Below are 24,638 nucleotides of genomic sequence, written 5' to 3'. Positions count from 1 at the left end.
CAGATAGAAACACATCCTACAAATCCAATTGAGAGTTTATTTGGGTAGAAACAAGGTAACAAAGTGAAAGACAGATAGAAGAATGAGTGTATCATTGGTTGCCAAACAACACAATGAAACTTCAAATATTATAAATCATCTATGTAAAGTATTATTACCCAACTATTCAATAAATGAACAATATTTACTCAATTGGCAATATAATGAATTGTTAGATTCAACAATTGATTTCCATCAATTATCAACTATAATATCACAATCAGTCATTTTTGCTTCTCCTGTTGACGAGGATGACAATAATACTGCAAATCCAATTGACAATTTAGAGTATTCCCATTTTCAAGAATTATGTGATCAATTGACCAAACTAGATGACTCAGAATATCATGAATTTAAAGTTATTATCTATGAGATATTATTGTATGTGATTTCCTTATCATATGATTTAAAGATCCAATTATCACAAAATGGGTTTTTGGAATATTTAATTGACTTATTGTTGACTTATTTAAATACATCATCAATTAATAAAGGAAGTTTACAGCAATTACATCAACCGTCATTATTAAGTCAATATATCAGATTGGTGATCCTGTTTTGTGAATTAGGATGTGATACAATTCATCTAAAGAAATTGATAACACCCTCACTATTATCCAAATCAAATCCATTTGTCAAATTAATCCTCCTTGAATTATTACAAGAAATGTTTACTAAATATCCCAATCATTTTAAATTTGCATTATTTAACAAGCAAACATGTTTCCCATTCAGTAATGATGTTTTAAAAAAATCATTTTCTATTCAATCTTGGTTTAAGGTCCATCATCAACTACATACCAATGAAGAGCCCATTACCTTATTTGTATTAGCAAGTGCTAGTTCCTCCGATGATTCCTCCTTTTCAACGACTTTAAAAGTGAAATTAATCAATTATAATCAATTTATTGTAGCGGTAGAAAATAACCGTAATGGATCTAGAATGGAATTCCCATTCAATCAACTCCTAAATGAACAAACAAGCTCATCTAATACCATCACCGCCAACAATCAAGGCTTTACTCATTTCGCATTAACTTATGACAATTATGCTAATTTGAATTTATTTATAGATGGAGAGTATAGTGAATCAATACCCTGTCCAGAAATACACAAAGTACTTTCAACTTGGGATAAAGTTTATATCGGGAATGAAATTGACGATAAATATGTCACGGAGAATGATGAACTTTTAGTCAAGAATTTTACATTATTAAATATTGCATTATCTTATGAATGGATTAATTTACTTTATAATTTGGGATTAGGTTATGATTGGGATTTTAAAGATTTTACTAATGAAAATTTACTTGATTTATTGAGTCATTTAAGTTACAGAGGACTAAGCAATGTTTCAATGAAATTTAATGAAATTAATGAACAAAGAACAAATCTAGGTGCTCATGACCACCATCACTTAAAGACGTCAAGGTCAACTAGGAGTCAAAGGTCAGCCAGTCATGATAGAGTAATATTAGATCGAAAACAAAGCAATTTAGAAGTTTCAGGTACAACTATAGGACACAACATTTTTAATGATAAAGATTTTATAGTAAAGTCATTAACTAAATTAAAGCAAGAGAATGTCCTATTTGATACTCATGAATATTTTCAATTATTACAAGTCCAACAAAAGAGTCAATCAAGGCCAAAACTTATTTATTCGCTTTCTGTTTGTTTACATAATCCTAACCCGATCCATGCTGCTCTTTATACCATTGGTGGAACGTCATTAATTCTACGAATATTAGAAGCTTCACTTGAAATTCCAAATTCAAAAGTTAGGGATACTATTTTCTATAAAGCATTAACAATTTTATTAACTGTGCTATCTAATAATTGGAGATTATGTAAAGAATTTGAGGATTTTAATGGATATGGAATTTTATCAATTTTCTTATCCAAATTCAAACAACAAAATAAACTGTTGACCTTTAATTTGATTTCTAATACCAAGACAAACAACAACACCAACTACCAAGAAGAAAGTTTATTGACTATGCTATTGAGTTTTTCGGGTTATGACTTTATAAATCCATATGAATCGATCATTATAAACCCACTCGCGTACAGATTATTGATTTTGAATTTCAATTTACATTATGGAAGTAATTCATTTGAATATTTATTATTCCAATTACAAATCCTATTGGATGGATGCAGACATAGAGAACATAATTGTACTGAGTTGCGAAATATGAAACTTCTTAGGAAATTTATCCAGTTTTTGAAAACCCTGACACTTGATGATCATAAATTAACTAATTCTTTTAAAGAGCAATTAACACAGACATGGTCGAGTATTATTAGGTTAGATTCATCCGTGGAATCAATTAAATCGATATCTACCTATATCACCTATTCCCTATACAATACTGATTGTTCTACTACATGTGGTGAAATTGTATTACAAGTCTTGACTGATAATCTATGTGATCCAAAGACTTCCATTAAAACATTAAAGAAATTCTCACGGTCAATTACTATCCATTGGATTCTCCTATTATTGAAATTCAAGGATTCGCAGACCGTCGTTGACTGTGGGATTCGATTATTGACAAAGCTACTACGAATATTAGGTTCACCTATCATAAAACAATTCTTCATTACCAATCACGGATTAGATATCTTAACCCTGTTTATCAAACCCTGGTGGGACAATGACATAATCCTATGCACGATTTTCTTAGCTGCATTCGGGATTGATACGGAACCAGTAAGTGCCGAATATCCAACACGGAGTATTGATCTCCCGGCAGTCATAAAACGAAACATGTCGGAGTTGAATCTGTTAGTCATGCCTGAGTTCTTGATTTTATTAAATAATATGGTATTAAACTCAATGTATAACCTAAATCTTGAATCTGGAAGATTGTTAAGTAATCCTCCAAGTCCAATCCACCCCTCAGTATCAATGAAAAGAGACATGACTTTGTCTTTGAATGTATTGCATTTGGTGAATGAATATTTGGATTCGATAAGTATTGGATTTGAATCATGTAAGGCATTAAAGGTAAATTATCTATCCAAGGAATTTCTAGAAGGTATAGTTGAATTGTTGTCATATTTGCGACTTTCAGTAAAGTGGGATGATCACGATATTCAAGTGGCAATGAAGACTAGTTTTGATAAATTAATTAAAATCTTGACTGAGTTTTATATTTCAAATATATCGAATGATCATTTCTTAGGTGGGTTTGAAAATTTGAGTGATTTCACAAAGAAAGTATTGCTTGATCTTATCTTTCCCAAGATTTTCGAACATGTCAATGAATTTATTACGGTTTCGAAATTTGTGTTTAATGAAAAGGTGTTTTATACTAATACTATTAACTGTTTGCTATGTTATAATGATCAACTTTTAAAATTGAATTATTTTGTGAATGAAGCTGATTTGGATACATTTATTCTCTGTTCAATTTTAGTTATTGAAGCCGTGGCAAATGTCAAATATGCACAATTAGGAAGATTGAAAACTGCACTTGGCGAATGCATTCAGTTGAAGTTTTTGAAAATGACAGATTTTAATCTGTTAAGTTATGGTGGAGCTGGAAATTTAGAAAAATCTTTAAAAGTATTGCTTTACAGACAACTTGTGATTCTCCAGAAGGAAATTTTAAACAATGACGGATTAGCTAATGTTATCAAAATATTATTGGGGACAGTATTGACTTTGAATATGGAAAGAGAAGAAATTGGTTTAGATTTGCCTTTTAATTTCATCCGAACATGTTATTTAATGCGACAAGAAGATTTTTCGAATGGCATTATTTCCAAATTTACTAGTGATAAGATACTCCTTGAGGAGTTTTTCAATAATTTAGTATCCAAGAATGATGTGGAAACATTTGGAAGATTGGAGAAATATCCACCCTTTTCGAGAAGTTTAATCAAAGAATCTCATGTTGTTATCCAAAATAGTCTTCAAGCTGAACTGCAAAAGGTTATCGATATGATTTCAGTAGCTCTTCATAACGGCGGAACATTAGGAAATATGAATAGTATCTATATCAAAAGTTTTGAAAAAGATTGTGAGCTGCTAAAGTCGCTGACGATAAATGGAGAATTGCTTAAATTCAATCGAACAATTCAGGATAATCAAGAAAATGACCGGTTTTATATCTCGAGCTATCATTCATTGAAGATTGAAATTAGTCGATTATATGAAGAGGAAAAAGAGAACCATTACGTCGTGGATTACATTGAAAATTCAGACCGAATGAGACGTCGTTTGATTATGGAAGACCAGTTGCCAGAGTCCGAAAAATTGACATATAATCTAGATATCCCTTTGAAAAAGATTGACTTATTTGATAATGAACTTGAATACGACTTGCATGAATATGATTTCGCAATTGCTGCTAGAGGGATAGATACATTAAGCCTATCATCAAATGATACAACGTTTGAATATGATGGCGAAGATTCGTTTGAAGTTGTTGAAAGTAATAATTACGAACCTGCTGATCAAGATTTAGAAATTGGAAATATGTACGAGGATAAGAATAGAAAAGTTCTTCGGAGCCTTTTTGTTGGAGATCTGATTGTTACAATTTGGAATATTAGTCAAATTAATGGATTGGTGCCTGTTGAAAGCTTGATGATTTTGGGTACCCATCATTTATATTTAATTGAGAATTATTTCCATTATCAAGATGGAACTGTCATTGACGTCGAAGAAGCCCCGCCAGAGCTAAGAGATCCAGTATTACAATTAGTGAATTCACAGTCGAGCAGTCTTTTGAAAAATGACAGCAAATCGCACCGGAGAAAGAATTGGAGTTTAGATACTTTAAGTTGTATTTCCAAAAGACAGTTTTTATTACGAGATATTGCAATAGAGATGTTTTTCAGTGACGGTGCAAGCATTTTAATCACGTGTTTGACAACGAAGGAGAGAGATTCGATATATTCAAGGTTACAACAGTTTGCCACTGGAAAAGGAATAGACCATGATCTCACACAAGCGTTGCAAGCTTCATCATCGCTGCCTACTCTTTTAAGTCCAACCAGTCCATTAACAGGCACATCGTTTTTAACTTCAAAGATTGCCTCTGCATTCTCCCAGGCACAAACCTCTCCTGGTGGGTTTATTACAGCAACAAAGAAGTGGAAAATGGGGGAGTTGTCAAATTTCTACTATTTGATGATTATAAATACATTGGCAGGAAGAACGTTTAATGACTTGACTCAATATCCTGTATTCCCATGGGTTATCGCAGATTATACAAGTGAAACACTTGATTTGTCCAATCCTAAAACATTCCGAGATTTATCTAAACCAATGGGAGCACAGACTGAAATAAGGGCCAAACAATTTAGAGAAAGATTTGAAGCTTTAGATAGTTTACAGGATCCAGATGCCCCTGCATTCCATTATGGGACCCATTATTCATCAGCTATGATTGCATCATCATTCTTGATTAGGCTTAAACCATATGTCCAATCATATTTGTTATTGCAAGGCGGAAAATTTGATCATGCCGATCGATTATTTAATTCTGTGGAAAAAGCCTGGTATTCTTCGTCAAGGGATAATACCACTGATGTTAGAGAATTGACACCGGAATTTTTCTACCTCCCTGAATTCCTAGTAAATGCCAACCATTTTGAGTTTGGAAAATTACAGAATGGACAGTCGGTTAACGATGTAATACTTCCAATTTGGGCAAAAGGTGATCCGAAAATATTTATCGCTAAGAATAGAGAGGCACTAGAAAGTCCTTACGTATCCGCAAATTTGCATTTATGGATTGATTTAATATTCGGATACAAACAGAGTGGGCCTGAAGCTGTCAATGCTTTGAATGTGTTCCATCATTTATCTTATAATGGAGCTATTAATTTAGATAATATTAAGGATGAAATGGAGAAGAAGGCAGTTATAGGTATGATTAACAATTTTGGACAAACACCGACTAAAGTGTTTACGAAGCCTCACCCAAGAAAAGAGGTGCTCAACTTGCCAAATTACTACTTGACATTATTGGAGAATAATGCACTAACTGTTGTATTTGAATCGAAAATGAAATTACCCATTTATAAGTTAGAGATGAGCTCCAAAAATAATGGTAAATGGGTTGGACGACCCAGATGTGTTTCTTGTGAAGATGATTTATTGATTCGGAAAGCTCATAACTTCAAGTATGATAGCGGATCATTAATGATCAATCAAACTCCAGTTTTAAATATTCATCTGACCAACATTACTAATATTCTTCAAATTGGGCATCGCTTATTTTTGTCAGCCGCAGAAGATGGAATAATTAATGTTTGGAAATGTGAATTAAAACCACATACTTCATTATTGTTGCAAGCAATTTTACGGGGTCATTTATCTTCAGTGGTTCAACTTTGTTTCAGCAAGAGTTTCAAATCAGGTGTAAGTTTAGATCAAAATGGAGTGGTTATAATCTGGGATTTAGCTAGATTTAGATTTGTCAGAAAGATAGTTCCGCCAATTTCAGAAGCCAAAACTGCGCGGATCACAATATCCAATGACACAGGCAATTTTGCAACAATTCATCGCAAAGATGGTGTTACTATATTGAGGATTTATACAATAAATGGTGATTTGGTTGTTACGAAAACCTTTAATGATATTAAGCATGACATTGGAGTGATTGGATTTTCTTCCATAAATGATCCACGGGTAGATACAGGTAAAAGTCTGACTGTGAACCATCATATCTATTGGACAAACGAAATTTTTGCCATTGCCTTTGGGCAGTCTATTGAACTTTGGGAGCTAGTAGTGAATGAAAATGGTTGGGCTTTGAAGAGTCTTGGAGGTGTTGTGAATTTAGAAAATCGTATACATGGCAGCATTACTGCCTTTGAGTTGTTTAAATGTTCAGAAGTTGATGGTGATATTAAATTATCTAGAGGATCTTTGAAGTTAATCATTGGTGATTCTACAGGAACGGTGTATAGCTTATAGAGTTAGGTTAATAAAAGTTTTAAAGTTATTGATGTGCCATTAGTACGTAGATGTCGTAGGTGAATTTTCTTGAAGGATATAGCGGAATCCCATTGTCTGAGTAATTTGTAAGTAGTATAAATGACTCACCAATATACTTGGCATCGCCAAAATTTCCAATCTGGGAATCTTGCGCGTAAAGGCGGGTTCATAATCGGCACGCAACAAGCAGAGATGACTCAAAAAATTCATCAATACCTGGAGATGGGATGCTCTGTACCTTGTGGCTCTTCTTCCTTACCCAGTCATGCCAAAGGAAACAATAACCATTACCGAGATTGAGTTCTCCAACCTCAATGAGGTCGGTAGGTCGGCATTTCATAACGAGTCTTTAGATATCTCCGAGAATCCAACAACCACTGAGCAAAACATAAACGAAAACAATGAAACTTATCCAGAAGGAGGTCTTAAAGCCTATAGTGTCTTATTCGGATCATTCATAGGACTAGTTGCCAACTTCGGTGCAATTAACTCTATAGGTGCAATTCAGGCTTACATTGCTACTCATCAACTTGAGGGAATTAAAACGTCTACAGTCTCCTGGATTTTTTCGATTTTTTTGGCAGTGGCTTTAGGTAATACGATCTTTGTTGGTCCTTTCTTTGATCTTAAGGGAGCAACATGGCTTTTGGTTCTGGGTACAGTATTGGCTTTTGGAGGATTTATGGCAGTTGCTAACTCGACTACAGTGCCCCATTTCATTTTATCCTTTTCTTTTTGTGTAGGGTTGGGAGTTTCATTGAATACTCCACCATTGGTAGGTGTGTTGAGTCATTGGTTTAGTCTGAAACGAGGGGCAGCTATGGGCGTCGCCACTGTGGGAGGGTCGGTTGGTGGTATAGTTATTCCATTAATGCTACAATCACTATATGTTAAAGTTGGCTTTACGTGGGCTATTCGCTGTCTTGCATTCTTCTTTTTAGGGTGCATGATATGTTCCATCTCTCTTTGTCGAGAACGGTTCATTAGAAAACTTCAAACATATGAACAAACGCATAAGTATAAACAAATTTATTATCAAGTAGAAGAATTATTCGAATTCAAATCATTATTGGATCCAACATATTTCTTCTTAATGGCTGGTACCTTTGCTGCCGAGGTTTCCATTACGACATTGTTAACGTATCTTGCAACTTATGCCATGACCCAAGGGATGAAGGAATCTGACTCATATATTTTGCTTACGATTTTCAATGCTACAGGTGTTCCAGGTAGATTATTACCTGGTTATATATCAGACAAAGTTGGTCATTTCAATGTAATGAATATCATGTTATTGGGATTCACAGTATCTATTTTGATAATTTGGTTGCCGTTCGGATCAAAATTTGGAGCTTTGTATGCATTCGCTGCAGTTTGTGGATTCTTCAGTTCATCTATTTTCAGTTTAATCCCAGCTTGTGTGGCCGATATAACTCCAGTGAACAAGTTTGGTCAAAGATATGGATTATTGTACTTTTGTGTTAGTGTCGGAAATTTATTTGGAATTCCACTCAGTGGTGTCATTATTGGGAATGGCTCTAAACACCAATATAATATGTTTGTTGTTTATTGTGGGATTTTAGCCTTGGCTAGCACTGTGTGTTGGATAGTAAGCAGATACTACATTGTTGGAACTAGATTGAATGTCAAGATATAAAATCATTATTCAACGGTTATGGTCACAAGATATTAGAAAGCACGCCATAATTTCTAGAGTTGGTAATGCTGTTTAAGAAAATTTTCTTATATTACACCCCTTTCATACGGTTTATTATCTACTATTATATATTTACTAGAATCGATAAGTAATTACTCGATTTGAAAACTCTCTTACATATATCCGTAAGGTCGCTTAATATTTCCAAATCCGGGGAAATTAGCGCGAGGCATTTAAAGTTTTAGCGCCTGAATATTTTTCATGATCCCATTATTTTAACTATTTAATCAAGCAACAATTGAGGGAGGGTTTAACTTTAACTCTTGTTTCTCTTCTCTCAAAACCAAGCATGCGAAGGAAAAGTACAATAACGACAGAAGAAATCCAATTGACTAATCTCACCGAAACCAGAAGTCTTGAAAGACCACTCACCGCTTCTTCGATTGTCATATCCGAATTTCAACCCACTGTTAGCATCGAACCCGAAAATCAAGATGAAGCATTCCCAGATGGAGGATTTAAAGCATACAGCGTAGTCCTTGGATCTTTTATCGGACTAGTAGCTAATTTCGGAACATTAAATTCAATAGGTGCAATCCAAGCCTATGTCGCGACACATCAACTTGAGGGAGTTAAGACATCAACCATATCCTGGATCTTTTCAATCTATTTAGCGGTGTCATTTGCCAATACGATTTTCGTAGGTCCGTTTTTTGATGTCAAGGGAGCAACCTGGCCCCTTGTGCTAGGTACAATATTGGTATTTGGTGGATTCATGGCTGTTGCAAATTCCAAGACAGTTCCACAATTTATATTATCTTTATCTATCTGTGTTGGATTGGGAAACTCATTGAATATTGCTCCATTGGTAGGAGTATTGAGTCATTGGTTTAATGTGAAAAGAGGGGCTGCAATGGGTATAGCAACTGTCGGGGGATCTGTTGGCGGAATGGTCATTCCATTAATGTTGAAAGCATTATATGCGAAAGTTGGCTTTGTATGGGCTATTCGTTGTCTTGCATTCTTCTGTTTGGGTTGCATGTTATGTGCGATATTGCTTTGTCGAGAACGTGTTTCTCGGAAGTTGGAAAGATATGATCATGGACAAAGATATAAACAAATCTATTACCAATTTCAACAATTGTTTGAATTTAAATCATTACTTGATCCAAAGTATTCCTTTTTCATTGTCGGGATATTCGCTGTTGAAGTGTCTATGATGTCATTGTTAACATTCCTTGCAACTTATGCCATTGCTCAAGGAATGAAAGAATCCGATTCATATGTCTTACTTACTGTATTCAATGCCACTGGAATTCTCGGAAGATTATTACCGGGATACGTATCTGATAAACTCGGTCATTTTAACATTATGATCTTAATGCTTATTGGATTCAGTGCATCACTTTTGATAATCTGGTTACCATTTGGTTATAATTTCGGAGCCCTATATGCATTTTCAGCGATTTGTGGTTTTTTCAGTTCCTCAATATTGAGTCTTACCCCTGCTTGTTTGGCAGCCATAACGCCAGTAAGCAAATTTGGTCAACGGTATGGGTTAATGTACTTTTTCGTTAGTGCTGGGAACTTATTTGGGATTCCACTTAGTGCTGCAATTATCGGAGAAGGAAGCAAACATCTGTATGATATGTTTGCAGTTTATTGTGGAGTATTCGCAGTCGTAGGTACTTCGTGTTTGGTGGTTAGTAGATACTACATCGTCGGGCTTAGAATGAACGTAAAAATATAGATTAGTTTGTTTATTCGATATTTATTCTTAATATACACAGATTTCTTATCGCCTTTTTCTGGCACTACCTTCCTTTCCTCTACTTCCAGAAGCGGTGGCACCTCTGCTTGCAGGTGGTTGTGCTAATGGTGGTGTTGGAGACAAGGACGATGACTTCACAACCCGTTCGTTAGCAACCTCAGCTTGCATTTCTTTAAGTTGATCAGCAAAATCAGGATTAACCACTTGAAGAATATATGGAGCTACCAGAACAGCCACCATAACCGTGAATATAATAGTATATGTTCTATTCTTAAAAATGAATCCAAGTGGACTATTCAATACAATATCAAATATTGATCCACCTGCCTTTTCATAAAATTGCTTGGTTTCTCTATATTTCAAAACCAATGGAGTTTGTGAGACATCAACCTTAGATGATACATTGTAGGAATTTGAATGCAAATAATCCTCATAAGCCAATATCTTTTCATTTTCCACAATAATTCTATATCTGTTATTATATAATGCAAAATCATAAGAATTGACAACCAATTCATATTCACCATCAGATAAACCATCATACTTGAATGAATAGTGTTCATCTACCAATGCGGGTAAGCTTGTGAAATCATTGCTATCTTTATCCAAATTATATAAATCGACTTTTATTCTAGCTGGATAATTATAACCATTTACAACAATTTTATTATTGGAATGATAGGGTTCAATGATTTGTTTTGGAATATTTTCAATACGAGCTTTGAAACCAATTGCTAAACATGCAGTGGAGTATATGACAATTGATAATATAACGTTTAGTAAATGCATTGCTGTTGGAAATTGAATACGCTCTCTGATCAGCAATCCCTAATGATTATTTTACAACCAGAGTTTAAAATGATGAAATGAAACCAAGATAAAGTATTACCCGGACATTTCTCGTACATTTTTTTTTCTGTTGTAATAATTTGGTACGGTGATGATTCAGTATAAAAGTAATGAGAGATCGTTCAAGAATGAAAAATTTTCATTCTTTTTTATTCTAATTTTAACTTCTCTATTGTACCACGTATGTGTATTATTGTAGGGCAACAATTCAGCTCTTTTTGTTTTTATTAACAAGAGAATTCTTCCTACGGTTGTCGCTCTCTACAACACATACCAGAGTATACTAGTCAATTTGTTTTCTTTCGAGGAAATAAGTGGGTAGTCACGGAAATTACGGGCGTGGTTGACTAAAGAGAACTTGAAACTCAGTTTTAGGTAATCTTAATTGCAACTGGGCATTCTAGCCTCCAAACAAACTTTTAAATTAAAATTAAGTGGATATGTAGAAGTGGGAAATCAGCTTTGGAGTTCCTTTTGAGTTGATATACGTGTGATTGAAACTGTAATAAAGGATACCTATCCATATATACCAACTGGTTAGTACTACTCGGCAATCAGTTCCAATAAGGATAATGGTACTATATGAGGTTTACTCAATAACTTCGCATGCCCCTAAGATTACTCTATGACTCTCTCAAACTGAGAATTGACTATAATAAATGCATCATATATTAAGACTATTAATATTTACATATATTTCAAGTTCTCAGAGGTTTCAAACTCCTAGAACCCCATCTATCATAACAATACAACCCCACGGCAATCAACCCAAGTCCAAGAAATTGTTCAGTAGATATTTTCCCAAACCATTTCTCATTATCTCTCTGTCCATCCCCACCAGAGGTATGTCCAATCGCAAGCACGATACTCACGGCAATAATCAAGATTCTTTTCATCATAGATGCAACTGAATAGGATAATGCCGGTATCAGACCTAATAAATGAAATGATAACATGAATTGCATGAAATGAGATAAAGAATCTAAAAATATCAACACAAATATCGTGATAACTTCCGAAGTGGTATGGATTGTACCTTCTTTTGGCATTTCATTAGATAATTGAAGATATATCTTTGGCATTTCATTCATTATAAATGGAGGTAAAGAAAGTGCCGATCCCACAAGTGAACAATATAATACTATAGTTAATTTATCAGGTTTGGGGATTTTGTCAAGTTGGAATCTTTCAACAAGGTATGCAAATGGATTATTTACCATTGAATTATTATCATGAACTGTTTGGATATAGTTTACATTATTCAATGGTGAATAAGTATAATTCTCTCTTTTTTCATTCAAATTCAAATCTGAGGTCGAATATGGGAGATGAATAGATGGTCTCAGTCTGACGTATTGTTGTTTTGATTTTTTAGGGTTGAAATAACTTCCACCATTTGATTTCTCATCGAAATCCGTAACTAAGGGTGTACCCGGTCGAGTCAATTCTGTATTTAATACCAATGAGGCAGGATTATGAGCTGTTGAATCTGAGTTATCCCAACTTACTAATTGTTTACCATATACATTTTGAGCTGCGAATATGATTGTACTTACAAAACAGTAAACGATCCCAGTAATATGTTTTGTATCTAACCCAGTATTATTTTCATTTTCCAATAGATTCTTTTTGGAATTTGAAATTGAATCAGAAGTAATAATCAATATTACTCCTAATAATAAAGGTATAAGCGATAAATATGTGATTATGGGGAATATCACTTTATATACAGTTCTATAAGCTAAAACGATTAGCAAAGGAGATAATGCTTTGATACTAGATGTTGTAGATAATGGAATTAATGAAGTTGCATTTAATGAAAAGTATTTGCCAGCAAATTGAAATAAACCAAGTGGTAAGATTTTCAATAGTAATGCTATTTGAAATATTGGTCTTGAAGGATCAATAGGTACACTATCGTCCGGTAGCACATCTATTACTTGTGGAAACAATTGTGTAAATGATATGAATGTGAATGCTAAACATGCCCCAGTTAAGAATTGACATTGTGATAGGAATAATGGATAAGGGAATCTAGTTAATATTAGTTTTGTTAGTTGTGAAGTAATTGATGATACTGTATACCATAATAAACATGTAATTGTTGTTTTAATTGAAATTGGAGGTAGTAATGATTTAATTCGATTCATCTTTCTATAAGTTAAATTAATTATTATGATTTGACAACAATTTGGAGGATATGTTTATGATTTGACCTAATTGACTTTAAAAAGTATCTTGTAAGTTGATTTTACTAATATAGCGAATGACGTGTATGAGTTAAGTAATGGCTGTCTATTTTTGAAACTAAATGAAATCTATAAATAGGAATGGTTTCCGTTCCCTTGCTAATACTTGTTCTCTCAATCTCTCTTTCTGCGTGATGTTTATTGAAAATTTAATTCTTGAACAATGGAGGAAATGTTTAAAGGGGGCAGCAGAGGAATTGGAATTGTTATAAAAGGCTAAGAAACACAGACAGATGGAATTGATTGTTAATTGCAGGACAAACAAAGAAACATACAAAATAATTTTTTATTGCGTGTTACACAATTATTAAGTGCGCTTTCCTTGTTAATGTTTATTTTTACCTCAAATGAAATTTTGACTGCAAAAAAATTAATTGCTAAAATATTTATTAAACTATTTTATACACCTTTTAAAAGAACAGATAAATCATTCAATTACTTTGTATTCTCTTCTCTACGAATATAGATACAAAAGTTCTTTGGAAAATGAAATATAAAATTAAACTTTTTCGAGAAAATTTCGTTTAAATTCCGATTAAATACAAAAAGAGCACTGGTATTCCACACCGTGCACAAGTGAATCTACTAGCCTCACTTCGAGAATTGTTACACAGACTATTCATTATCGGCCAATTTGTTAGAGTCAAAATCTTTTGCAAAATTATATCCTTTATCATATGCCAGACCGGGATTATTCCACCCATTCACAAAATCAAAATCAGTCTTTACCCAATGAGCAAAAGGATAACTAGGTTGAGTCTTAATTGGAGTATCTTCCTTAATAATTCCCAATTCTATTTGTCTCTTAATCAAATAATCAAGATATTCTACAAGATGATCCCTCACAAATGGGAATTTCTTATATTCCAATATTTTCTCAGGACCTTCATACATGATTTTCTTAATTAATGAAGGTATCATTGGTTCATCCTTCATTTCTTCAAGTGAATAGTATATTGGGTGATTCGAGAATATAATCGCCTTAGTCTTTGGCAATCTTCTCAATGCTTGTCTTTCAATCCGAATTCCAAATTTGGTTGGATCAGTAGATTCCATGATTTCTTTGATATTGGGTTTGACTTTGGGATCTTGATTAAGATCACTCATTTTTAATTTATGATCCATTGTGATATTCCAACTTGCTCTTTCAACAGGTTCATTAACTTGTAATTTCCCAAACCATTTCTCCATCGAGTTTTGTAATTTTTCTTTATAATAAGGAACTTCCCCATGTATGATATCCAATGGTTTCCCCAATTTAGGAGCAACCTCGAATGATCCCCCTGGAAATGGAACTGCAGCTGCCACGAGATAATGTAAACCATCTTTAGGATTCTGTTGAACAATATAAAAATCTTCCTTTGCAAGTTTCGAAATATATACAAACGGATGTTCCTTAAGTGGCAATCTCATATCCAAAACTTCCAGAGTTACTTCATTTCTCACAATCTTCCCCCCTTCTCCTTCTCCCGCAGCATCTTCATTCAAAACAGTAAACAAGAAAGGATATCTAACACACATATGTTCAACCACAGTCTCCATCAACTCAAAACATGCATCATAACTCTCAGGCAACCAGTCATAACATTCCTTATCAAACTTCTTCCAAATCCGTTCCTTCTCTTCAAGATAATGCACATAATATTTATCCATATCCAACCAATGATTGATATCCAATTTAAAGATCGACATGGTTTGATGATATGGCCATCGAAATGGTCGCCATGGTCTGTCGTCATAATTCTTGACTTGGTCTGGTGTGATCATTAACGGGGTTGGTTTTGGTAATTCATTAGCTGTGGTATCTTTAGCATATGATGACTTCTCATTTGTGTTTATAATAGATGTGGAGGGTTTGGTAGTGTAGTAGTGAAGAATGAAAGCATTGAGTTGTTTATGGTAGATAAGCCCAATGACAACAATTCCTACTAGAACAATAAATGTCACCATTCTAGTAGTAATAATTTCCCTTCTATAGTATATGACAACAAGTTGAAACGAATGGAAGCAGGCAAAGTAGAGAGAATCAAGGCATATTTAAAAGCTTAGGAATACTAGCAGTGGGGTAGAATATTATCTATACTTGATATCCCTTTCCGCATTTTTCAGATAAAGGGGTTGGGGGTAACAATCTACAACAAAGATTCCAAAAAGAGGAAATATTCCCGACGATCATTATCGATTTTCTTTTGATAATGAAAAAGGGTATACTCTGAGACGATCTAGATACTAACTTGATTTGGTCTCTGACATGCTAAGGTTACTATAATCTTTAACGCTCAAAAGTGGGGGGAAGGGCCCTTTTGATTTCTGGATCAGACAAATTGTCTCTTCTTGCAACCTACTTTACTTCCTTTCAGCTCCATGTGCGTTCGCGAGAACCTTGACAAGGCACACCTCGAGTATTTCTGGGATCAGCGAGGGCAACATCCCAACGAGCCGATGGTTCTAGAAATCCACAATATGATGTGGTGAAATGCTACATCATAAGAGGAGAACACATATTTTTGCAGCAATTATACGAGGTCCACATTCAAGACTCTTTATCACCACAGTAGGCCCTACGACTACAAACTACGAATAGTAACAATCAAATCTTTTAAATCATTTCCCACGTTATATGTAAGCTTTTTTATATTATAAATTTTATATTAATAAAATACTAAGAAGATAATGATGCATGATACAAAAGTTTTAAACCAAAATTACAAGAAACAGAATAAACCCAAGTAATATAACTCAATCACAATCTTCTACCTCTTCTACCACCCTTTCTTCTAGTAGAATCAGATGGAACTGGGGTAACATCTTCAATTCTACCAATTCTTAAACCAGATCTGGCTAAAGCTCTTAAAGCAGATTGACCACCTGGACCTGGGGTCTTGGTCTTAGTACCACCAGTAGCTCTTAATTTGATGTGGACAGCAGTAATACCGACTTCTTTACATTTAGCGGCAACATCTTGAGCAGCCAACATGGCAGCGTATGGAGAGGATTCATCTCTATCAGCCTTGACTTTCATACCACCAGTGACTCTGGCAATGGTTTCCTTACCGGATAAATCAGTAACGTGGACGAAGGTATCGTTGAAAGAAGCAAAGATACGGGCGACACCGAAAACTTGGTTAGTATCTCTTTGACCTAAAATTATAAATGTTAGTAAAATTGATCCTGGGTATATGATCCGTATGTACTATTCTCAGATGAAATGCGATGGATTGGTTGATTAATTCATGAAATAGGAATGGTCTTCTTGACTTGGTCAATAATTTAAATCAACTTGGGTCGTTCCCTACTCGAAATGTGATGAGGTTCTAAAAATATTCAAATATTCAATATTCTTGTTGATTCGTGAAGTTAAACTATTCATTCTCATAATGATGCGATTCTTTCTTTCGAAATATGTGGTTGTTTTATTAGTTATTTTATTGATTATCAAACTCTTGTAGTTGAATTTCCGATGTTGGCTTCTTTTGACGTTAAATATTCCATTATCTTCTCTAGCGAGTAATCACATTATCCTCTCTCTTTTCCATATACATCTTCACCTGGTCTAGTACTCCTTGGGGGTATGTGGGTAGGTATAACATACCAGACATGTTTATTGATATTACTGTATACTATATTAGAAGAAAGTATTGAAATTTTATTTTCACTTTGAATGCTTTTTTTTCCTTCACTCTCTCACTGTCTCTGTGCGCTATACGCTAACAAACTGAACCTCATCAAAATTTTCAGAAGAGTTTTTTTCTCAGTAGTGAACTTTACATCCTTACTGCAATAATAAAACAAAGGATGTCAAACACAAAACTAAGTCACGTGGAAAATAACAAGGATTAGGGTTCAGCCCTAGTCCTCTTCTCAAACCTGCAAAAAAGACTACCATGTCAATCTCAGATATCAACGAACATAATTCAAAGAGGGTTTAAATGAATACTACAAACTATCAATATTAATTATTATCGTGAAAGTTTTTATTAAATATGCAATGTAAAATTAGGATATATATATATAACACATTTAGTAAACGAAACCCAAAATCTTACCAGAAACGTGCTTTCTTCTAGCTTCTTCATGGTCCATAATACCAGCAGAAGTGGTTAAGATAACGTAACCAAATTGTCTAGCTGGTAATAAGTTATCAGTCCATCTTTCAATATCGTTAATCTTGACGTTGAATCTTGGGGAGATAACACCACACTTGTTTAATCTACCGTTTAATTGAACAACAATTTTACCGGATCTGTGATCATCAATGTATTCGAATTCACCAATGTAACCATGCTTTTGCATAACGGTCAAGAATTTGATGATGACCTTGGAAGATGGTCTGATTAAAACTTGACGTTTACCGGTTTTTTCAGCGTTGTTGATGGCGTTTAAAGCATCAGCTAAGACGGAAGTTCTAGTCATTTTCGATTGTTGATGGAATAACCGTTCTTGAAAGAAAAGTTGATGATTGTTGAAAAATTAATTTTTTTTGGATGGTACACCTACTGGAGCTGCTAGTACGGCAAGGGGGGGCAGAATCAAAGGAGAAGAAGGAAATTTTTCATAAAAGCAGTCACATCGAGACTTTATTTTACATGTTAGGCATATAACATGTAAATATAGTTCTAATCTGTAATAATTGTTCAGGCTAAAATGTAAAAAATATCTTTTTTTTCTTTCAGTTTGTCTGCTACCAATTTTGCTCAGTGAAAAAAAAATCTGCTTCAAATTTTAAAGCAAAATTCTTTTCAAAGGTTTCTTTCTCCTAACTAAGCGTTCATTGAATATAATTAAAGATGCCTGTATGTACATATAACAATAATATACCGATGGGATCATATGGCGAATAGAAGGAAACAATATACAAACATGTCTATACATCCAACGTAGGTTATGAATATCAACAAGTTAGAACTCAACAACGGCCATCTTCAGGCAACCACCTTGCAAGCAAATATTGGGAAAGCTACATCAGTGTATAAATTAAGTACGATGGAAAGTAGTACAAGTATAGCGTATTACACGATCCAACTATTCCCAATATAAACAAACAGCACTCGCACTCATCAGATTTCAATATTTTACAAAGAACAAAGTACTAACTAATCTCATTTTATAGTCTCAAAAATCTTTCAGAACCAAGCAAAAGTTAGCTAAGGCTCAAAAGCAAAACAGACCATTACCACAATGGATCAGATTAAGAACTGACAACAAGATCAGATACAATGCTAAGAGAAGACATTGGAGAAGAACTAAGTTGGGTATCTAAGCTATTTTGGGTTTCTTATTCTACAAAATTATTTAAGATAAAGCTTTGTTGAGGTGGAATAATATATATTTTATACATAAGTTGGTTAATCACAAGAAAATGATATATATGTATCTCCCCTCTGTTGTATAAAAATAATGGGTTAATACGATTTTCTTTATAGCATTTTAATATATTACTATACTCAATTGAAGAATCAAGGTATACATGTTATGAAAGAATAGTGGACGAACAATGTAGAACATAGAAATGGAGACTACGCAGTTTGGGGTTTGCCTGAATCACCTTGGGACGAGCTACCAACATGCAGAGACATACTCTAAATTTGAGAGAACAAGTTCAAGTATTTCATTACTAAACTTTCGTATAAACTACAATACTCTACACAGGTGAATTAAATATTTGCTTTTTGGATTACTGCATTAATTATTCTATAAGCGCTCCTTTTCTCGCTCTGATATTTCCTCCCACTGTTGATATTTCCATGTATCTTCCTTAAACTTCTTCTTCAAATACAGTTTCAATTGGTTTTTCCATCAAAGCAGCATGAGAACCAACACAAACAGCACTGGAACCAATTAACCACATCATAGTGGAAATAGGACTTGCCAAGAATCCCAAAGGAATAGCAACAATTAGTAAACCAGTATATAATTGACTAGTATTATATCTACCAAAAGGAGTAGTTAATTCTTCCCCATTTAATCTATTAATACCATAAATCCCACCAATAACAAAACAAGTAACAAATAATAATAAGAAATTGGTAATAAGAGCATAAACACTTAATATTGATACAATAGCAATATAATTTGCTGAAAAATAACCTAAATTAAATCCAACTCTATTTTGAATTTCACCAAAATTGGCAGGTTTTGAGATTCTTCTAAAATCAAAGAATTCTTGTGGAGGTCTGAGTTTGGCAATAGTACCATGAACTGAATTGAAATCACTTCTGATTCTATCTAAATTGAATCTATCCGAAACATTGGCAAATTGCTAAAAAGAAACTGTTAGTACTTCACTCTTCTCTCAAATCTAAAAGTGTCACATGGGAGTCAGTAGGATGGTTGGAGATACATACAGATAAGCTTAAGTATTGAGCCATGGTTATTGATATTATTATTGGACGGTGGTGGTTGATGAAAAGTAGGAGAAATGTAGTGTCTGATATATTTAAATATAGATTTTTAAAACCTGTAATATTGGCTTTAAATAAAATGTAACGTGAAACAGACAGACAGACAGAAAAAAAAAGAAATCAAAATTTAAACAAATTATTACGTGTCTGTCTGATTATTTTTTGGTTTAAACACACAGCCTTTTCTATTCGTGGCTCACAATTGGAAATATAAAGAACAATGGCAGCCAAACCAATACTTCCTTCTAAACTGTTTCAATAGAAACTGTTAATCAGATGTTAATCGGTTGCAGTAACAATAGAAAATTCGTTAGTATAATGATAAACTGTAAACACACACACACACGATTTGTTGCCACTCCGTCACAGTCTTTCTTTTTTTTGAGTATGTTACGGATTTTGCAGTAGAGAATGGTTGCAAATAAGGAACACAAGGTGGCAAAATTTAGCTATTGCTATTTTTAACTCTCTCCCCTCTAACGGTAGTCATGTAAGTGGATTACATAGCCTGGGAAAGGCATGGATATCTCGCTACTTTATTCTCCTATCTGGTTAGAGTTTCTCCATTTCATTAGAACGTGCAATTCTTCTTCTGAGTAGACATGGATTGTGCAAGAATAGGCAAATGAAAGAGGGATCTAAAATGCAATAAATAAGCTTTTTTTCATATATTAATCCTATAAATTACAACATCTCATAAAGCCAGTCTCTATAAATTCAAATCTTTCTTAACCATAGCTCTACAAATTGGATGATAACTCATTTCAAATTTCTTAAAATAATAAATTGCCAATTCACGATCAACTTGATTCAATAATGCATAACCAGGTCTAACAAATTTCATTCTTCCAACAGTACCTAACCATTCTCCCAATTTAGTTTTAAATTCTGGACGTTCACCACTTACTTGTAAATAATACCATCTGAATAATATTTCTGCATTAAGAGTTTGATTATATTCTTTATAAGTAGATTCCATCAATTTTAATAAATCTTGATTTTGGTTCCAATTGAATGATTCTACTTTTCCATAGGAGATTAATGTATCTAAGAATATAACTGATTGATTAGCATTAAATTCAGAAATATCATCTTCGGAGAATGTATTTGGTGGGACTTGTTTACCTCCAGTATAACCATACCATTTCCCAGCTAAATGATAACATTTATCTGCGATAGTAGTATCGAATTTTGGATCAACAGGTGGCATTCCTGGTTGATATAACCATTTATCCCAATCGATAGAATCCAATTCTTGGGTTTTATCTTTGAAGAAATCATATAAGGTATCAATGAATTGATAAGTATCCAATGAAATATATCTATATGTTTTAAAATAATATGGAATAAATTTATCAAATACTTTCTTACCTCCAACTTTCTTTTCAATATGGAATAATAAATTAAACCCCTTTTCATAAGGAACAGTTGAAAATGCATCATCTGGATCTTCACCCTTTTTCAAATCTTGAATCAATGTTGAATATTTATCAACATCGTCTCCCATTGATTTAAGATTATTTTCCAAATCATTCCAACCAATAATCGCATTAAATTGTCTTACACTCTCCCCATATTCTTCAGGATTTTCCCATCCTTTATCCCTAGCTTCCGCAATTGCGATCCCTTCAAGAATTCTTCTTTCTAAATATACAGTCCATCCTTCATTCAACCAAAAATGTTCCCAAGAACAATTAGTCACCAAATTCCCGGACCAAGAATGAGCCAATTCATGAGCAACAACACTAACTTGTGACCGATCTTTACAAATCAAAGTTGGTGTCAATTGACATAAATTAGGAATTTCCATCCCTCCATAGGGGAAACTTGAAGGTAAGATCAATGAATCAAATCTTAACCATTCATAATCAAAAATCAATTTCTCAGCAATTTGAATGAAATTTTCCATATCATGTTCGAATTCCCATTGACATGCTTTGATCTTACATGGCTCTGAATAAACATCGGATCTGGGACCCACGGGGGCATTGACCAAGTCTCCTGAAGCGATGGAGATGAGATATGATGGGATTGGTACTGGTTGGGTGAAATTATATAAATTGTCTTGGGTTTTTGGTAATGGACGTCCAGACATTAAGGTAGGTAATGGGGATTTCGCTGATAGGGTATAGGTTGATTTGAGTGCTGGGGTATCGAAACAAGGGAATAAACTTCTAGCATGGATGGCTTGACATTGACAAAAGAGATATGGAGCTTTTTTACCATCAGTAGCTTCTTTATCTAAGAATTGTAAAGCGGTACATTTTTCAGTAGTTTGGAAATCAATAGATAATTTGAATGAGGAAGGGACAGTTGTTGGAATTGGAATTGATAATTTGGAACCTAATGGTTCTTGACGTTTATGTAATTGAAAATCTTTAATTTCAATAGAATCAATGATAATTTTATTAATGGTAAGATATGAAGTATCTAATTCAATTGTATTAATTTGAGATGATTTCTTAATTAAATCATATTCAGCTGAACCAATTACAATCTTTTTATCAAATGAAATATCAAAATGTAATTTAGTATTATTAATTGAAAATTGAGTATAATTTGATAAAGTTGAAGGATCAATCTCAGGTGATTGAGTTGGACGATGAGATTTAATAACTTCCATTGCTGTTGTTCTTGATATAAGATTAGATGGTGAGGTATAGAAACGTCTTCTTGTTTCTGGTTTTATAAAGTTAAAAAGTGGATTATATAATAGTTTTATATTAATTATAAATCTTGTTAGAATGCCGTGATGCCTTATCATCATTTTAGTGTTACTAAAATAATATTTTTATTTGTTAAAGAAAATTGATGCCATTTGATTATATGGAGAACTTAGAGGATTATGAATTTTTATAATTGACTTAACTAAAATATTATTGACAGCAGTTTATATGGAATGATTTACGAGATATAAGCAAAAGAGATGAACTGGAACTGGTTTGTCTAACAAAGTATAAACAATTAAGACCATGAAGAACACTGTCCCGTTTGTGAGAGAAAAGAGAATATCTACTGGTTGATTTTCTTAAAAGAAAGAGAGATGATTCTATTAATAGGCAATTGTTCATTCATCACAAATCATACACTCTTCTGTAACATAAACTCGTAGTAGCTACTTCTCTTTTACCGTGTAATTGCAATTAGATCACAAGAGTTATCACTTGGCGGGAGAAGAAGTATTGAGTGTATGCTGTTTATCCAATCAAAGCAGTAGAAAAAATAATACTACGAGTCCAACAGCCAAAAAACTTAAACACTGAAAAATTCATTCTACTATTTCTTATTTCTCCCCCATTAATTAAAACACTAACAAAGTAAAAATATGGCACACAATCCTTGGGCTAAAAGAGACGCATGGAGATTTGAAGGACAATTCACTCGTGCTAACCGTTTCAAAGGATCATTACCAGGTTTTGGTACTGCTGTAGTTGCATTTGCTGCTTATTGTGTTTATGAAAAAATGTTCTTAAAGAAAGATCATCATGATGAACATCATTAATAACTTAAGATAGTATTTATTCAAAGGTGATAAAGAGAGAGATAGAGAGACAGAGAGAGAGTCAGAGACAGAAACGCATCGGGTATAGTTTGTTGCGATTGTTGTTTATTTTGTATATTTATAGGTTTTTAATTTGGCATTAATACATTTTCATTTGTTTTATATTGTGTATGTTGATATTAACTTTCTATTTACATGAAGAGGAAGAAAGGTTGAAATTATTTACTTTCAGGCTTTTTTGGTGCATTTTCTAATGGAGTACCTTCAACAAAGGAACTTCCTAATACTGCTTCAAACATAGAAGCAGGTTTATCTTCTTCAACCATACTACCACGAGGAGCATTAGTTGAAGACATACCAGCTTCCACAGCATCAGTCTCCTTCTTAGCAACTACAGCCCATCTATCAATAGCTTCTTGTTCATGTTTAAGACCGGCATCCATAACTGAATTAACATGTATACCACCATACATGGTAGATTCTTCTCTTGCAACATGACTTTCCATTTCTTCTCGCATTCTTAATTTATAATATTCAAATCTTGCTTTATCATAAGCATCAAATAAACTATATTTATTTCCATCCTTATCAACTTCATTCTTTAAAATATATAAAGTTCTTTGAACAACACATTCTCCATCCAATGGTTGTCCCAATTGTAACAAACGCGACCAATTACCATTATTATTCATTCTTCCGTTTTCAATTAAAGTCTTTGGACGTGCCAATTCCCAAGGATGATGATGATAAAATACATCTCTTAATTGATCTTCTAAAAACTCTAATTTTGGAACACGATGAGTATATTTATGTTTATTAGACCTTTCCGGACGAGTAACTCTGGTTTTAAAACTACCTGTCTTAGGATTAATAGCATCATTTTCTAACATAGTTGCAGGATCCACATATTCGGTTTTATCAGTGAATTTACGAGGAACCTTGGTGAGATTGATTTCTGGTGGATGTTTAGCAACAACATCTATCCAACATGGGTTTTCTTTATAAACTCTCTTTTTGACAAAATGTGAAGCAAATTCAACAACACGACCTGGCTTTGTTTGGAACTTCATCCTGCTTTGCTTCCTTTACTTTCCAATGTTGACTTTTCTACTTCAACGTTTGGTGGTTTAACAAATTGAAAAATTTTTCTTAAAGGTTTTGGCGCAACTAGTGGTCAAGAAAAAATATATTTTTCAATAAGACTATCTC

At 33.6% G+C, this 24,638-nt stretch overlaps 10 protein-coding genes across 10 annotated transcripts; 3 read left to right on the top strand and 7 right to left on the bottom strand. All coding sequences in view use genetic code 12, as the record gives it.

Annotated features, from left to right (window-relative positions):
• Positions 1-82: 82 nt before the first annotated feature.
• BPH1 (Bph1p) lies at positions 83-6,979 on the top strand (the record flags this gene model as incomplete). The annotated part of the gene is made up of 1 exon (XM_049407564.1): positions 83-6,979. One exon carries the CDS (start codon positions 83-85, stop codon positions 6,977-6,979), a length of 6,897 nt encoding a protein of 2,298 aa, XP_049266342.1.
• A 286-nt stretch (positions 6,980-7,265) lies between these two features.
• On the top strand, positions 7,266-8,657 carry J8A68_000365 (MCT family MFS transporter; the record flags this gene model as incomplete). The annotated part of the gene is made up of 1 exon (XM_049407554.1): positions 7,266-8,657. One exon carries the CDS (start codon positions 7,266-7,268, stop codon positions 8,655-8,657), a length of 1,392 nt encoding a protein of 463 aa, XP_049266341.1.
• A 349-nt stretch (positions 8,658-9,006) lies between these two features.
• J8A68_000364 (MCT family MFS transporter) lies at positions 9,007-10,407 on the top strand (the record flags this gene model as incomplete). Its single annotated transcript, XM_049407543.1, has 1 exon — positions 9,007-10,407. One exon carries the CDS (start codon positions 9,007-9,009, stop codon positions 10,405-10,407), a length of 1,401 nt encoding a protein of 466 aa, XP_049266340.1.
• A 45-nt stretch (positions 10,408-10,452) lies between these two features.
• Positions 10,453-11,217, bottom strand: J8A68_000363 (uncharacterized protein; the record flags this gene model as incomplete). Its single annotated transcript, XM_049407532.1, has 1 exon — positions 10,453-11,217. The coding sequence occupies one exon, from the start codon at positions 11,215-11,217 to the stop codon at positions 10,453-10,455; it is 765 nt and encodes a 254-aa protein (XP_049266339.1).
• A 758-nt stretch (positions 11,218-11,975) lies between these two features.
• J8A68_000362 (uncharacterized protein) lies at positions 11,976-13,427 on the bottom strand (the record flags this gene model as incomplete). Its single annotated transcript, XM_049407521.1, has 1 exon — positions 11,976-13,427. One exon carries the CDS (start codon positions 13,425-13,427, stop codon positions 11,976-11,978), a length of 1,452 nt encoding a protein of 483 aa, XP_049266338.1.
• A 714-nt stretch (positions 13,428-14,141) lies between these two features.
• Positions 14,142-15,476, bottom strand: J8A68_000361 (uncharacterized protein; the record flags this gene model as incomplete). Its single annotated transcript, XM_049407511.1, has 1 exon — positions 14,142-15,476. The coding sequence occupies one exon, from the start codon at positions 15,474-15,476 to the stop codon at positions 14,142-14,144; it is 1,335 nt and encodes a 444-aa protein (XP_049266337.1).
• A 793-nt stretch (positions 15,477-16,269) lies between these two features.
• On the bottom strand, positions 16,270-17,939 carry J8A68_000360 (40S ribosomal uS8 domain-containing protein; the record flags this gene model as incomplete). Its single annotated transcript, XM_049407500.1, has 2 exons — positions 16,270-16,667; positions 17,573-17,939. The coding sequence occupies 2 exons, from the start codon at positions 17,937-17,939 to the stop codon at positions 16,270-16,272; spliced, it is 765 nt and encodes a 254-aa protein (XP_049266336.1).
• A 1,342-nt stretch (positions 17,940-19,281) lies between these two features.
• Positions 19,282-19,894, bottom strand: J8A68_000359 (uncharacterized protein; the record flags this gene model as incomplete). Its single annotated transcript, XM_049407489.1, has 2 exons — positions 19,282-19,785; positions 19,871-19,894. 2 exons carry the CDS (start codon positions 19,892-19,894, stop codon positions 19,282-19,284), a joined length of 528 nt encoding a protein of 175 aa, XP_049266335.1.
• A 742-nt stretch (positions 19,895-20,636) lies between these two features.
• On the bottom strand, positions 20,637-22,550 carry J8A68_000358 (uncharacterized protein; the record flags this gene model as incomplete). Its single annotated transcript, XM_049407478.1, has 1 exon — positions 20,637-22,550. The coding sequence occupies one exon, from the start codon at positions 22,548-22,550 to the stop codon at positions 20,637-20,639; it is 1,914 nt and encodes a 637-aa protein (XP_049266334.1).
• A 1,097-nt stretch (positions 22,551-23,647) lies between these two features.
• On the bottom strand, positions 23,648-24,499 carry J8A68_000357 (mitochondrial 37S ribosomal protein mS23; the record flags this gene model as incomplete). The annotated part of the gene is made up of 1 exon (XM_049407467.1): positions 23,648-24,499. The coding sequence occupies one exon, from the start codon at positions 24,497-24,499 to the stop codon at positions 23,648-23,650; it is 852 nt and encodes a 283-aa protein (XP_049266333.1).
• Positions 24,500-24,638: the final 139 nt, after the last annotated feature.

The sequence above is a fragment of the Hemisphaericaspora subhashii genome (assembly GCF_019202705.1).
Source record: "Hemisphaericaspora subhashii strain CBS 10753 chromosome Unknown scaffold9, whole genome shotgun sequence".
NCBI lineage: Eukaryota > Fungi > Ascomycota > Pichiomycetes > Serinales > Debaryomycetaceae > Hemisphaericaspora > Hemisphaericaspora subhashii.
The sequence above is the reverse complement of the archived record's forward strand: the minus strand, read 5'-3'. Positions and strand labels throughout refer to the sequence as shown.